Source organism: Alosa sapidissima, chromosome 24, assembly GCF_018492685.1.
Source record: "Alosa sapidissima isolate fAloSap1 chromosome 24, fAloSap1.pri, whole genome shotgun sequence".
NCBI lineage: Eukaryota > Metazoa > Chordata > Actinopteri > Clupeiformes > Clupeidae > Alosa > Alosa sapidissima.
In genome coordinates this window covers 11775452-11790200 of record NC_055980.1, presented here as the reverse complement: position 1 = coordinate 11790200, position 14749 = coordinate 11775452, and the positions used below count along the sequence as shown (strand labels likewise).

The 14749-nt window shown below is 40.8% G+C and overlaps 4 protein-coding genes across 9 annotated transcripts in view; 2 read left to right on the top strand and 2 right to left on the bottom strand.

Moving 5' to 3' along the window:
• Positions 1–618: 618 nt before the first annotated feature.
• dhrs7cb (dehydrogenase/reductase (SDR family) member 7Cb) lies at positions 619–12920 on the bottom strand. 2 transcript variants are annotated; one of them, XM_042083541.1, is made up of 7 exons: positions 12764–12920; positions 11593–11788; positions 10772–10884; positions 3264–3474; positions 2828–2920; positions 2150–2359; positions 619–1400 (listed from the first exon to the last, which is right to left on the bottom strand). In XM_042083541.1, exons 2-7 carry the CDS (start codon positions 11744–11746, stop codon positions 1189–1191), a joined length of 993 nt encoding a protein of 330 aa, XP_041939475.1. In that variant the 5' UTR covers positions 11747–11788; positions 12764–12920; the 3' UTR covers positions 619–1188. The 2 variants fall into 2 exon arrangements, with proteins under 2 accessions (XP_041939475.1, XP_041939474.1); XM_042083540.1 differs by having other exon boundaries at positions 11593–11749; positions 12764–12915.
• LOC121700526 lies at positions 4438–8062 on the top strand. 2 transcript variants are annotated; one of them, XM_042083537.1, is made up of 11 exons: positions 4438–4722; positions 5225–5423; positions 5547–5778; positions 5934–6207; positions 6297–6477; positions 6595–6671; positions 6766–6946; positions 7028–7276; positions 7386–7557; positions 7651–7799; positions 7893–8062. In XM_042083537.1, the coding sequence occupies exons 1-11, from the start codon at positions 4453–4455 to the stop codon at positions 8060–8062; spliced, it is 2154 nt and encodes a 717-aa protein (XP_041939471.1). In that variant the 5' UTR covers positions 4438–4452. The 2 variants fall into 2 exon arrangements, with proteins under 2 accessions (XP_041939471.1, XP_041939472.1); XM_042083538.1 differs by lacking the exon at positions 4438–4722 and having other exon boundaries at positions 4851–5423.
• Positions 7841–9942, bottom strand: LOC121700529 (P2X purinoceptor 7-like). The gene is made up of 4 exons (XM_042083542.1): positions 9601–9942; positions 9333–9402; positions 8638–8792; positions 7841–8208 (listed from the first exon to the last, which is right to left on the bottom strand). The coding sequence occupies exons 1-4, from the start codon at positions 9720–9722 to the stop codon at positions 8052–8054; spliced, it is 504 nt and encodes a 167-aa protein (XP_041939476.1). The 5' UTR covers positions 9723–9942; the 3' UTR covers positions 7841–8051.
• A 485-nt stretch (positions 12921–13405) lies between the features above and the next one.
• Positions 13406–14749, top strand: part of LOC121700522 (myosin phosphatase Rho interacting protein) — a 43377-nt gene continuing 42033 nt past the window's right edge. For 2 of the 4 annotated variants that reach the window (XM_042083529.1, XM_042083530.1), the window contains exon 1: positions 13406–14366. In XM_042083529.1, coding sequence (XP_041939463.1) covers positions 14244–14366 — 123 coding nt within the window. In that variant the 5' untranslated portion in view covers positions 13406–14243. The remainder of the gene's footprint in view (positions 14367–14749) is intronic. The other 2 variants (XM_042083531.1, XM_042083532.1) reach the window with 2 other exon arrangements.

The window sequence follows — 14749 nt, the reverse complement described above, 5'->3', positions numbered from 1 at the left end:
TGTGTTCATTAGGATCACACTGTGCGATGAGTGACGGGCTTCAAGATGTTACACCACAGAAACGACATGAGCGGTGAGAATGAGCCACTGCTCACCACAGTCGGGCTATTTAAAATACGTGCGGTGGGTTTTCTGATACCCTAGGAATATCAATGAAGTGATTTGGGACAAGGTTTGTAAGGATCGGCAGCTTATGCGTTCTGTGGCTAGAGTAGGCCTATGCTTTTCTTTTCAGTGTCATTTGATCATTCTTTCAAAATAATCCAATACCACCACAATTATACTCCAACTGTTTGTGTGGATCAAATAAGCATTTCTTTATCTAACTTTATTGTCCTGAAAGGGATTTTGCGGTTTTCCTGTTCACGCGAGAGGCCTCTCCTATTAAGACATCTAAATAATTAAGATCAATTGATTTTGTCCCATTTCTATACCCCTCTCACACAGCCTGTAGAGTGTGTGTGTGTGTGCGCGCGTAGTCGAATGCACGTGTGCTTACTACAGAATCATGGTAAAAAAACACACAAAAAAAACATTTAAATCATATTGCTGTTAAGACAGAACACCGTCCCTTAGCGCACTAGATTTTATTCATAAATAAAAGGCAAGATGCATGTATTGATGGCCACTTAAGAAATACGTTTATTTTCACTAAGAACTAAACAGCTCAGTATCAATTAACTTTGAAAAACATTTTGATTACAGACAGATTAATGAGAGCCTTACTACACTGTTTAAATCTCTCTTGAACTGTGAACAGTGATTCAGCAGGTTTACCGTCATCTATAACAAAGAAACTGGCGCCATCTACAGGACACAGATACAAATCAACTATACAGCAGAGTCCTCAAACAGACCACCCCATAGGCTACAAGTTCAGCATTAACATAAACTTTGGTATAAAACCACATGAATTTCATTATGCTTTTCAGTTTTCAGTCTACAAGTGGTCTAGTCCAGCTCAGTGTCTGTTAAAATAAGTAATGCACGTCTTAGGTTGTGTAAGGTACCCTGTAGGCCTAGATCTTTTAGAAGAATGTAAAGATTTAAGATTTGTCCACAACACTTACATGGCTTTTTTTTTGCATATTTCCCTCAACTGATCTACACACCAAAGCCCTTGTGCTTCAAAACTCAATACTAAAACATGACTTTAGTTGCTTGCTTGCTTCTTCCTAACCCGTTCCATCACTTCATCAGCTGCTCGGCCATGGGTCCATCCTTGACTCCGGCAGCGACCACGGAGAAGAAGGCGCTGGGGAGGAGGCAGCGGAGGCAGAGGGCCAGCTGGGGGATGGGGTGGGCCAGCAGTACCTCCCTCCGCTTCCAGTCCACTGTCCGCACAATCTCATTGGCCAGGTCCTGTGGGGTCACGCCGTGATTCAGCTGTCTGTAAAGGTCTGGTAACAACATGCAGCAATTAAAATGGGAGAATCGCGTGATTAGGTCTACTTTAATTAATCTGATATGATCACAGTGCTTTTATTAAAATCATGCACATTGGGAAGGGAGTTATGGTATTCAAAACTTGTTTCTATCAAAAATGTATTTTTCTTTAAAAAAAATGCTATTCTTTTCATGATTTTATCAATATATCTATATGATACTGTTCAATTAACTGTGTTGGTTGTTTCGGTGTGAAATGTAAATCAGATACTTAACACTGTAATATTTTCCAGTTTCAGTTTCATTTCTAGTATGAATTCAGCACTGAACAACCGCGGTCTGTGCACGCAGACAGAGGGAGAACAAGGCGAGACTTGAATCAATAAGTAGCTTATTACCAACTGGCATGCATCGCCACGCCAAAAAAGACTCTGGCACCACCCTTGTGAGTGTTATCTCATCTTAACACCACAACTAATCATTTCTTCTCTTGCTGAGCCACACAGGTGGCCAAACTAATTATTCCCTCGAAAAAAAAACAAACACAGAGTAAACACTGTTGCTCAACACCTTGTTTTGTTTCATCTCATGTCTTGTAGTGTTTTACATGCTGTCCGTGCCGGACTGGCATTGTTTTCAGTACAGCAAGCGCGTGGGGATGGTGACCTCCGTGAAAACAGGCTGCATAAATAAAACGGCTGAACTGATGATGTGCCCGACAGACAGCCACGGACAGGCTCCGAAGGGGAGGGAGATTACTCACAGGCCAGCAGGGAATTGGAAATCTTGGAAGGAATGGAGGAGGAGGAGGGTGGAGAGGGCGAGGAAGAGGAAGAGGAGGAGGAGGGTTCAGTCCCGTTCTGTGAGGCGTTGATGTAGGTGTGACTGATGGTGCTGACGGAAATGCCGTACTCCTCCACCTCCGCCCGCAGGCAGTCGAAGAAGGCCTGGACGGCATGCTTGGAGGCAGCATCTCGAATGCAAAATGCATCAGGGTGTCAGGCAGTAACATATGTGTGAGTCAGCCGTCCATATATCAAAAGCTGGCAGCACAGGGCGTGGAGATTAGTAATAGTAGGGTGGAAAAATATTTAATAGGACAAATGTCAACTTAGGTGAGCATATGTAAAAATATGTCATTTATCCCCCAAGGAACTAAAATACTGCACTGTCAATCTTATACTGTAAGTGAACTATAATTCAGTTTACAACTTGGGTTACATTTGAGCTAGAAGAATTCACATTCTGAAATACCATTTCTGAAATACCATTATACCACCATTATCAAGAATGAGAACAAATTGGATTGTTCTCTTTTATACAGTAAATGCAATACCTCAGAAGGTTATGCATACGTAAGTAAATACACACTTTTTCAGTGTTGTGGTTTCTAGTCTTTAGCCTCAAATCGATTTTTTTTTTCAGGATCCAACAAACTTACAGGAGGTGCGGAAAGGGACAGACAGTCTGCCCTGAATGCTGTTCACCAGGAGGAAGTGGCCTGTCCTTCTAGAGATCATCGATGGCAGCACACCTGTAATGAGAGGCCATACCACATTTCAAAGGCGAGCCACATTCTTCCGCTGTCTGGAACACCTACTTAGGCATACCTGCATGTTACTCAAGCCTTTATGTTTAGAATGCAACAGATGCATGTGTCCTTTTAGAGCACATAGGAAAAGTAGCTCCATTAATCTATTACAACTCTTTTAAAGTTAATGATATGCATGCAGTATATTTGTAAGATGATGTGTTGATGTTTCAAATATTTAGTTGTTTCAATGTTTACTGTATTTTTATTTTTCTCATTAAAATAACTATTATCATTTCTGCAAACACTAAGGGAATTCTGAAACCATTTTCATATTTGTGTTCACCTTTTACCAGAGTGATCGGCCCAAAGTAATTCATGTCCATGATGTTTCTGTCCATCTCCAGGGACAGGTTCTGGACGGGGGCTTTGATCTTCATGCTGCTGTTGCAGATCATGATGTCCACACAGCCATAGCACTCCACCACATCGGCAGCCGAGTCCTGCATGCCGGCCGTATCACTGAAGTCCAGCAGCACCAGCTTGGGTGTGAAGGTCTGCGGCAGGAAACACAAGATAGCGCACATCACGGGGATGGAAACCAGATGTGCTCTTATCACAGATGGAAATGGAGGGGGGATCACTGTGTAAGCCAATGTGAGCATGTAGTGCATGTCCTGGTATGTTTTTCACACAAAAATAATTTAAAAACAATATGAATCACAATCTGTTTTATAAAGCTGTTGTTGCGGCAAATGCTATCAATGTGTTCCCAGATCAATAAGATTAAAACCAAAATAGCATTTATCTTGATGCTACACAGTTATACTCATCAAGTATATCATGTACATCATACATTGGGGGCGGTCATAGTGTAGCGGTTAAGGAACTGGGCTAGTGTGCAGTAGCCTGAAAGTTGTCGGTTCAATTCCCGGCTCCCACCGTTGTGCCCTTGAGCAAGGCACTTAACCCCAAGTTGCTCCGGGGACAATGTAATCCCTTGTAATAATATAGTTGACATATGTAAGTCGCTTTGGCTAAAAATGTGTCAGCCAAATGTAATGTAATACATTGCTTTTAATGCTTATTAGTTCACAGTTTGGACCCTAAACCGATATGTCCTTGAATGTCCATATAGACCCTTTCAACAATAAAAACAAAAACAATGCTTGAACGTTCTATTTGGGCCCCAATCTACTTCCTCTGCATTAAAGGGGTGCTATTATGCTTTTTCGTTTTTTCCTTGTCCTATCGTGGATTACATAGCTTTTTGTGTATGTAAATGGTCGGCAAAGACACAATATCAAAAGTAACCACTAGGGGGGAGTAAATGAATATCGCAAAGACAGACTACTGAGCTGCCTAGAAACGCCTCGATGCGAATTTCAGCCGTTGCTTTATTTTAGTTCCGGTACGAGGTGACGTAACCTCGTACTTTTGCTGGGAGTAAATGGGACAGCGTCATCAGATGATTTCACAGTCAGTCTAGAACAGTTCGATTTCACGTTTCTCAGCAAGTAAAGTTTCGGTTAGCAATGGGTAGAAGGTGTTTTCTTCGTTGTGAAGGGACGTCTCCCTTGTATGCTTTGCCAAAGGCAGAGCCTACACGTACCTGTTGGCTAGAGTTTATTTTTAACTCTATTCCCCCAACTTTACCGACCATTTTTCTGTGTCCCCGTCACTTCACGGATGGCTGCTTCAGCAACCTGCGTTTGTTCAGCACAGGATTTGCGAAGCTGCTTGCTCTGAGGGAAGATGCTGTTCCAACTTTGTGTGGCCCTATGGGTGAAGATGTCGCTCGACATGTAAGTAAACCTTTTGTGATATTAACAAAAGTTGTTGTGTGTAAGGTTGACGTTAGTTGGGTAATTAACCCTACAAGCTTGCGAGCGGAGATAGCTAACTGCTAGTGCTAGAGGCTGACTAAGTTCGTGGTCTGAGCTGAGCAAAGGTGTAATTACAGTAGCTTAAAAGCAAGCTCAGTGGTATAATTAAACCAATGTGTAGCAGTTAGCTCTGATAGTGAGGCTACCATGTTGAAGTAGAGCGAATTCAGTCTGTAGTCTTGACGCAAGGCTGATTAATTTGTCACTGGTGCTATTTGTAGCCTAACGTTATAAGTTAACGTTAGTTTTCGCGGGGGATCTCAAACAAATTCTAAACGGTAACAGAGTCCGTCTACGGACAATTAACGTCAGCTATGTGAGGGGTACTATTTGGTTGAATGGTTATAGTTTTTGTTTCAGATGTTAACTGTTAGGTTGTATAAAATTATTTTCGTAACAGATTTTGGTGTTATAATTACAGGACTCCAGTGCCCCATATAGCCCCTTCCAGCACGTCGGATGTCAGACCGACTCTCCTCAGCTTATTTCGGCGGGAACCCAGACAAGTAACACCGTGGGAATGCATTCTGTGGGAGTACAAAGTGCGCCATTGAAGACGACTTCAGTCGGCACACAGTTGTCCATGGGATCGCTGAAAACGGCACACATGAGAAGCAAAGGTATTGTGTGATGTAGTTGTTAACCAAGGTCTACTCTGTATTATATCTTCAGTACCCAGGACAAAATCATCAGCTGAATTATTTTTTTTATTTTCTAATAAGATTTGTCTATATTATTCGTAGGTATCCAGACAAAGCTGCCTCTTCTCAGTGTAGGCACTGGAATAATTTCTGGTATAGACTCACCACTGGCGTCTACACCAATAAAGGGCCCAGGCTGTCGACCTAGCAAGAGACCACGGCTTGAGTTGGAGGACGAGGAGGAGAGCGACTCCTCAAATGAATTTCATAAGGAGCCTCTGGACTCGACTTACAACCCTGGAGATTCTGTACTTACAGAGGAATCTGACATCTCGTAAGTTTTTAGCATTGGCTACTGTTTAGTATTGGCTGTACTAAAAGCAGTATTGGCTACTGTTTTCAGTATATGGTTACCAGCGATACAACATTGCTATTATTCTAGAAAACATATTTAAAAGCTAATATTATGTTGTGTTTCTAATCTGTTAGGTTTGAGACACAGTCCACACATGATGAGGAAAAGTATATTGTTTTTGAAAGCTGCCTCAAACAGCTGTTTGAAAACTGTCCAGTGTGTAAGAAGGGCTGTAATCTCCAACGACGAAGGATGGGAACCTATGTGGCTTTCACTCAGCGATGTCCACACTGCAGTTACTTCAGAGAGTGGGAGAGTCAGCCCATGGTTGGAAGTACCCCTGTCGGCAACCTACAACTTTCTGCGGCTACCTACTTTACAGGGACCTCCTTCATCCAACTGGAAAAGGTAAGCATTTTACCATTTCAAACATGTGAATCTTTCTAGTGATGAACTAAACTGGTCTAAAACGCCTCTTATTTGTCTTTTCTTTAAAGCTGTGCAAGGCCATGCAACTCCAGATATTTCAGTATGACACCTTCAGAAGGCATGCAAGGAATTACATGGAACCGGCTATTGTTCATAAGTGGAAGATGGATCAGCAGAGTCATTTCCAGCATCAATTGCACCTTGGTGGGGTGGTTGCAGTAGGAGGAGACATGAGGGCTGATTCTCCAGGTTTGTAGAAATTTTAAATAGTCTGGCAACTAAATTATTAGTTTGCATTCTGAATCATATGACATCCCTTGATGTTGTGCTGAAAAGCTTTACACACTCTGTAATACATTTTTTTAGGGCACTCCGCAAAGTTTGGCAGCTACACTCTAATGAATCTGGAGAGCAACACCATTATGGACATCCAACTTGTTCAGGTATGTTTCTCTCTTTGGATTTGTTTGAATTTGAATCTTAAAAGTGTGTGATTTTGTCTAATGTTTTTTGTTTGTAATGACCATTCACTACCAGAGCAATGAAGTAGATGGCAGCTATCATATGGAGAAGGAAGGACTGAAAAGATGCCTAGATCATCTGGAGTCGTATGGATTGAAGGTGGATTACATTGTGACAGACCGTCATCCACAGATCCAGAAATTTCTGAGGGAACGCAGCGTAACTCAGTTCTATGACGTTTGGCACTTTGAGAAAGGTAAAGTGTTTTCCTAATTCATATCCTAAACTTTGAAGTTAGCAATTAACAGATTGTATAATCAGTGTGTGTGGTAAACAGGTTTGTCCAAGAAACTTGAGAAAGCTTCGCACAATGAAGACTGTGATGTTCTGAAGAAGTGGCTACAGAGCATCAAAAACCATGTCTACTGGTGTGCCACGTCATCAAGCACTGGACCAGAAAAGGTGGCAAAATGGACATCACTGCTAAACCACCTACAAAATGTTCATGTTCATGAAGACCCCCTTTTCCCCAAATGTCTGCATCCCGACCACGTCTCAAGGGACCCTAGCAAATGGTTACAACCTGGTATGTGCCAAATTATCTTTACTCAGAAAATCAAGTATTACATTTTTCCAGTCTTTTGTTGTGATGCAGGGGGGTTGATATTTCACCACGTGTTCTTATTTTACTGAAGGATCAGTTGCACTTCACAAAGCTGAGAAAATACTGCTCAACAAGAGAGTCCTGAAGGATGTAGAGAAACTCAGCCACCATCACCAGACCTCATCACTAGAGTCCTTCCACAGCCTGATACTACGTTTTGCACCAAAGAATGTAGTTTTCCCCTTCATGGGAATGTTGTGCAGGTAATACACAATGTCATTATTTTAAAAGTGACTGATTGAGATGACTGTCAGTCATTCTATGTATTTAATCATTTTGCTGTGTTGTTACCATAGGTTGTATCTAGCAGCAATGCACCACAATGAAAATGCTATGCGGGAGCAAGCCACAACATCTACAGGACAGGCTGTTTTCAAGGTTGTTTTTCCAAAGGCGAAGAGGGGGGAAGGCATTGTGAAGCCCGTGAAAACTAATCCAACCTTCAGTAAGTTTGTTAAAGAGTTTCTTTAAATACAGCCACAACAGTTTACAGATTGTTATGGATACATTTATTGGATTTGAATGCTATATCTTCCAGACTATGTACGTGAACTCATGAGGCTGCTCATGCAGGAAGTTTTTGAGGACCCTACATCTTTTGCAGAGGAATTGAAGACCATCCCCATCCCTCCAGACCTCTCAGCAGAATTCCCGAAAACTCCAAAGGCTGAGCTGGTTGCCCGTCACGTCTCCCGCTTCAATCAATAGGTGGTCTGAAGCCTATGTAATCACCAGACGGGAACTGCTGCCGTATCCGCTGCACCACACATGACGGGATGATGACCCGACGACTAGGTCCTAAGTAGCCCCAGCACCAGCTTACAAAGCTGCGATAGGCAAGATGCCTCAAACGCCTGAAGGGACAAGGCACAGTTCTCTGTTCAACTGTTTTCAAATGAAGAGTTTGGTTCCAAAACGCTACATCGACCATTTTAAAGAACTTTGATAAATAATATTTTTTTTTTTACAATTTGTTTTGCAAGTAATTTCAGTAGAACTGTAATTGGGCATTAATTGATTTACCTTTACTCAATCAAAACAACAAAACAGCAAGTTGATTGATATTATCTGAAATACACAATTGAATAACATGACTTTTTAATGTTTTTAAAAATGGAGATATAGCGTTTTGAAACCAAACTCTTCGAATATTACCTCAAAGGTTCATACTCTATGGAAGAAGCTATGCACTATTGTCATCAATGTTTACATGCATACAAATTACATAAGAATAATGCTTTTGTTTTGTTTAGTAAGAGCTTATTACAGCCAAAGTAACTTACTCTTCTTCTGTTCTGTGCCTAACAGGTCCGTAATCATATTTGTAAATGTTGTAGATATTTTGCAGACTGTATGGGTTTAGACACACAGGTTCTAGGCCTGGATGTTCTGTCATGCACATTATGGGTATTGGCACTTGGCTCATTCGTCTTACTACCTAATAAAGAAAATAAGACAAGAACTACTACTGTGTAACAAGTGACCTTGGCATCATCATTGTTCAGAGTGTTACATGACTGCATGGACAATATTGATTCAGGAAGCAACATGTTTTCTTGTCAGACTTTTATTTACAAAAAAAAGTTATCACTGATTTAGTTTTTTTATTACATAACAATGATTTATAATACAGTATGCAGCTGGCTGAGACTACAGTGAACTGGTGAGATTACTCGTTTACCATTACATATTAATTATAAAAATGTATCATTGATTAGTTTTTTTACATAACAATGATTATAATACAGTATGCACCTGGCTGAGACTACAATGAACTGGTGAGATCACTCGTTTACCATTACAAGTGTAATGCTGATGCTTTATGCTAGCGATGTCATAAACATGCGTAGCCTAGTTCACTAGTAGGCCTAAGCTACTCATCTAAAGGGGATGTTATGCTAGGACATTAGGTCAGTCCATAGAAATAAACACCAAACCGTGTAGTAGCCTAGCATACAGTTACAGTTATCAGTTTTACCTTTGTGATTTCTCTGCAACAGACGTTCTCCACTTCACTAGGCATAGTGGAACAATTCCCACAAGTGCACCTAAGTAACAAAGATGTTATAAGTTATAGAACTAACTATTTTTGGCAGACAAAAGCAGTTCACTTATATTCCATGTCAGGCAGGCAAATAAAGCTTGTTAGTACGAGTAGCCTACTAGCCTCGGGCTAAATTAGACGCTAGGCTATAGAGATACATTTCGTAAATCAGGTGTGGATAATAGAATAAACAAAAACTTACCACAGTGAAACGTCTTGGTCCAATCTACGACTAACATCGCGCTCATCATTGGCTCCATCAGCTCCATTATCGCTTTCGGGGTCGGATTCTGGTTCAAATTGGTAAGGCAGCACTGACGCCATAATCGCCTAAATTACAAATGTCTGACGAGACGTTTCTGTCAGCGCCAAGATTCTAACTCCCTCAAAATTCTCAGCAACCGGGCGTTTCACATAGGGGTTGTAATACTGATAGACGTATGATGAAAAATAATATGGCCGACGACACTTCAACGTTGTAAATCGATTCTATTAGACCCAACAAATTAAATAATAAACAGTAAATAATACCATAATAGGGCCCCTTTAAGATAACATATGGAATGTTAAAACGGAAGTCTTGTGGGGCCAATTATGATGCTGATAATGGAACTCTCTTGAAAGGGTCCATATTGTTTTGTTAACTCTCCCTGCATCCTCAACATGCACATTCCTTCAAATGTGCAACACATCACTGGTGGTCCCCTGTGCATCTGAGAGTTAGCAGTGGACCGAGAGTTGAAGAGTTCAGATGCAAAACCCTCTAAATCCGTCTGACCACTTTTCTTTTAAATTAGCATTTAAATTCAGGCTCCTATAGGTTTTTGCCTATAAATCGATATTTCAGACCAGGAAGAGAGTGGTATTTAGTGGGTTTAGAAGTTAAATTATTTGATTAGCGTATACTATGTGTGGAGAGCAGTGGACAGAGAGTTGTCAGAGAGGATATCCTGCCATTGTTGACCAGGGAGGAGGAAGCTTTAACAGTGACAGAGATGACAGAGAGAGGAGCTTTGAGAACGCAAGAGACGAGAAACAAAATGAATGGAGAGGATCACTGGGGTCGGGATGAACCCTCGGATGGTCCAGACATAGTGGCTGAGTGTCGCATGCAGAGGATATCCCGTCTGATGGTGTGCAGGACAAGTGTGGCGTCTGTCTCAGGTGAAGTGCTTTGAGGTTATCTAAACCACACTGTTAAAATACACTTCTGACTTGTGTTTTTGACCAAACTGTGGAAGTACAGCCAGGATAATTCACATGTTTTTGTCTCTCAAAAGAAGAAAACAAGCCCTACTTTAAATACATGCAGCCACCACTTTTCCACAATTCCCATCATTTCCCATTGTTCCCAAATGCGAAAGGTCTCTTACCTGAGTGGGGTCTGAACCACTGCACAGGGAGTCGTACAGAGACTCCAGCTTATCCCAACTTGGTCCACATAGGACCAGCCTTGCGCCACCTTTATGGAGGAGTCTGGCACATTCTGAAAAATAAAAGAGAAAAAAATTGGAATTAAATAAGTAGTAGTGTGGTAATTCATACTACAAACATTTACAACGGAAAGCTACTGGCTGCATATTATTACTCTATACAATGCCGCAAAATGTAGCAGGTATTGTGGCAGATATGATACTAATTCTGAATTCATTCTGTCTGGATCACTGTGAAAATAAATACAATCCCACAAAATAATTTTGAAGGACAAAAATCATTGTCATTGAGCAATCCTAAGTGCTGGTTCACTGGTTCTGTGATGAAATGATGAAATATCTTTTCCTTTAATGTCTGTAGTGTTGCAACCATAATAAACAATAAAATGATTGACAGGAATGCCACTCTGCAGTGTGGAGGCCTCAGGGCGTCACCATATACAATGGCATCTGCATTGTTTTCATGTTTGCAGTGCACTACAGAAGGTAATGGTTTTCCTGGTGAATGTGTTACAATTGAATCTTTGTGCCAAGGTTAGGTTTCGCTTTCTAAAAGCAGAGCACATTTTTGCACAGTCTGAGTTAGCTTACCAATTTAAAGGCCATCAGCACAAGTTGCGGATGCAGTAAATTGCATGGCAGTATCTATCAATCAATTCCATTTATAAAAAATCATGATGTATGAGCTTTATGAAATGGACAATATCGATATGTCAACATAGTAGCACACCAGTCGAAAATTGAATGTGTAAGAGTATTACCACTTCCCATTCCTGACACAGCATCTGTTATCACCACGACTTTGTTCCGCACCACAGACTTGGACATGAACCGGATAACCTCATTGTACACATAATAGATGCCAGCCATCACCACCACGAACATGGGTAGCACCATCACCGACGGAACAGCCATTCTCTAAAAGAAGTTTTAACAGGAGAGGGAGGGGGAAATTGCCTTTACATAAACACACACACACACACAAAGAAAGAAAAAACAAACTCTGTCTTTGTGGGTGATATGCTGTGAACAGCTAAGGAAAGGCAATTCAACCTCTTGTATGGTTGACATGCTGTGGAGTGCACATGGTATTGTGATTAGTGACTGCCCAAATAACAGGAAAACTGAGGAAGTTCCCCAAAAACTATACACCAAAAGGATGATGACATGAATACAAACAAGAAGTGGGTCGTGTTTCACACTTTGTGTAAACAGCTGTTTGGCATTTTGGGGGTGGCTGTGAAATAAATGAGTATGCATCTATTACAAACAGATCTCTCCGACATACTTGAAAAAGCACATCATGCTTTGAGGAGCTCTGTTGTTACCATTTAGAACAATGTGCATTTAATTTTTTTGGTTAATGGAATTCGCCTAATCTTTTCAAAATATTTGAATAACTTCTGCACAAAATCACCGTGTACATAAAAGTTGAGCTTACAATGAAGTTAGATAAACAGTATTGAAAAGTGTTCCTTAGTACTCTTTAGGTTTCTCCCTGTATATATAGAGCAACATTTGTTCTTGCTGGTAGCAACTGTTTTACTGTGGCCATGTACAGTGTGTCTGAGGACAGAGTCTAAATATATGTTGGCCTAAACTAAGCCATAACTTCAAATGCCGTGCAGTGTGTCACCTCTAGGATAGCCTAGGCTACTGTCACTGGATAGTCAACGAGAGCAAACAAGGACAGAGACAGACAAGTTTACTTCTACTTATTCTTAAAAAAAACAGGAAGGGAAAATAACTGTAGGCCTAAGTGATACTTGCTAAGAAAAGAAACAGTCTCCTTTCTTAAAAGATTGAAATTCCTGTTTGTTAAGCACATTCCAGGCAAACCAAGAGTAGCAAAGAAGGCTAAAACGTGATTAAAGACTATTGCACAGCCACAACATCTTCACCTGTTAGCTGGATTATACTCAGTTCACTTACAGTGTACGTAAGTAGTAATCCTCCACTGGGAAAGGCTGTTTTCCTGCCTTCGATTAGGTAACCAGCTTGATGCCTGCTTCCTCGTCCATTCACAAACCCCTCAGTGTGAGGCAGTCACACCAGTTTATTGCAGCCCTAGTTCTTTTAATAGACTGTAGCTGACTCAGTTAATTTCTGGGCAGACAGACATGTCATCAACTGACCAGTAAGAGACATGTTAGGAATTCACAATCCTGATATGTCCATGATTTTGCACCAAATAAACAAATATGAAATAATATGATTTGGTGAAAAATAACATGTTATTATTTGAAAATAGCATAAAATCAAATCACATAATATGGAAATAAATGTAATATAATGGCTGTTATTTGATCCTGGATTGCTCCTGCAGGTCTAACATTCTGGAAGAAAACAATAGCCTTTACATAGGCCTAAGCTACCTCCACCCCCCATACAGCATACATGTGGACCTATAACCGCCTGACACAGACGTAATAGTTTAAAAGAAACAAAAATCAAATAAATTGACAGTATGATCTATTAGACTTATGAATCAGTCCAAGCTTAGAAATAACTCCCCCCTCCCTCCCATGACCCATGTCATTATGTGCAAGATGGCGTTCGTGAGTAGTCTCGCGAGATATAATGAAATTTCAGCCGCAAATCTGTGTGCTCGCGACCTCCCTCCATTGGGAAAGAGCTAGCCCGAAAAAAGGGGAGAAAATACGGGATACCATGGAGCGTAGCTAGTTAGCTGTAGAAAAAAAGCATGATAAATACCTTTTTGATAGACTCTTTCTATTGGACTGCCCGATGTGTATTCAGTTTTTTGCGACGGAAAGTAAAATGAAACGTGGAGCGGAATTTGGGAGCTGCACAACCTTGCGAAACAACCAGGAGAGATTTCTTTAGCGAGCTAACGTTAACTTGCTAGCTCATGAAGAAGCGGTGGTAAACTTCGTAATGAGCAATTGCTACCATTGGAATTGTCGGAACCCCACCTCAATTGTTATGTCTTTTTAGAAATGGGATTCTTTTATTTTCTCTGTGGACACTGAAATTTCAACGCTTGGTGTTACACGTTAGGGAATTGTGAAATTGCTTTGTTTACTGCTTGCTTGGTAACAGTATTGATTACAAACTAGCTATTTAATCGCTCCCTACTGGCTTTGTGGGGACAGGCCATGGACTAACTAAGGAACATATAACAGACAAGGTAGCTAGCTTGCAGGCTAGCTATCGATTACTGGCAAATATAACCAAACCATTAATACATTCCGAAGTGGAGTCTTGCAGCAATTCCGTTTTAAAGAAGCAGAAGATCACAGTAACCCCGTGGTTTGGATCATGCATGGGATCAGAGAGCCCTTCTTACGAATGGGATAAATAGCCTAGTTACAAGATATTAAGGGAGTGATTCAATCTAGGCTATCTGAACAGTGAAATATCGAGTCATCGGACAAAAAGGAAAACTACGATGTCCACCGCTAAAGAGAACCCCTGTAGGAAATTCCAAGCAAACATTTTCAATAAAAGCAAATGTCAAAACTGCTTCAAACCCCGGGAACTACATCTATTGACCGACCAAGATCTGAACCAGGTAAATCATTTGTAATCAAAGTCTACGTATGTTACATGTGAAGTATTCCACTTATTCCTTAGATTGGCGACATTGTATCAGCAAGAGCATTGTCGTCTCCCCGCTTTGCGAAATGTAACCATTATCGACTGACAGATGCTACTTTGACTTCCTATGTATTTTAAGTCAGTGATGCAACGCTTCTGACAATCTCTTTTCTCTGTACTGGTGTTTGTATTTTATCTACAGCATTGCACAGTAGTAAACCACGTCCACGTTTTTGACAGCTAGACATCTAAGTGATCACATTGTTGTAATATGATTGGTTGCTGTTATCTGTATTGCCGTGATATTATTAGATTAGTAGGTGATATACAGCTAACATTGTTTTTCTCTTCGTTTGT

Excerpts from the sequence above, each read along its gene's own strand:
- LOC121700526 (XM_042083537.1), top strand. The coding sequence starts at position 4,453 with ATGGGTAGAAGGTGTTTTCTTCGTTGTGAAGGGACGTCTCCCTTGTAT. Across the intron at positions 6,672-6,765 it reads TGGACATCCAACTTGTTCAG|AGCAATGAAGTAGATGGCAG; the intron begins GTATGTTTCTCT and ends ATTCACTACCAG. Across the intron at positions 7,277-7,385 it reads TAGCAAATGGTTACAACCTG|GATCAGTTGCACTTCACAAA; the intron begins GTATGTGCCAAA and ends ATTTTACTGAAG.
- LOC121700529 (XM_042083542.1), bottom strand. The coding sequence starts at position 9,722 with ATGGCGTCAGTGCTGCCTTACCAATTTGAACCAGAATCCGACCCCGAA. Across the intron at positions 9,403-9,600 it reads GACCAAGACGTTTCACTGTG|GTGCACTTGTGGGAATTGTT; the intron begins GTAAGTTTTTGT and ends TTTGTTACTTAG. Across the intron at positions 8,793-9,332 it reads GTTGCAGAGAAATCACAAAG|GTAGTAAGACGAATGAGCCA; the intron begins GTAAAACTGATA and ends TTTCTTTATTAG.
- dhrs7cb (XM_042083541.1), bottom strand. The coding sequence starts at position 11,746 with ATGGCTGTTCCGTCGGTGATGGTGCTACCCATGTTCGTGGTGGTGATG. Across the intron at positions 10,885-11,592 it reads TGTGTCAGGAATGGGAAGTG|AATGTGCCAGACTCCTCCAT; the intron begins GTAATACTCTTA and ends TTTATTTTTCAG. Across the intron at positions 2,360-2,827 it reads TGTCCCTTTCCGCACCTCCT|ATGCTGCCTCCAAGCATGCC; the intron begins GTAAGTTTGTTG and ends TTTGCATTCGAG.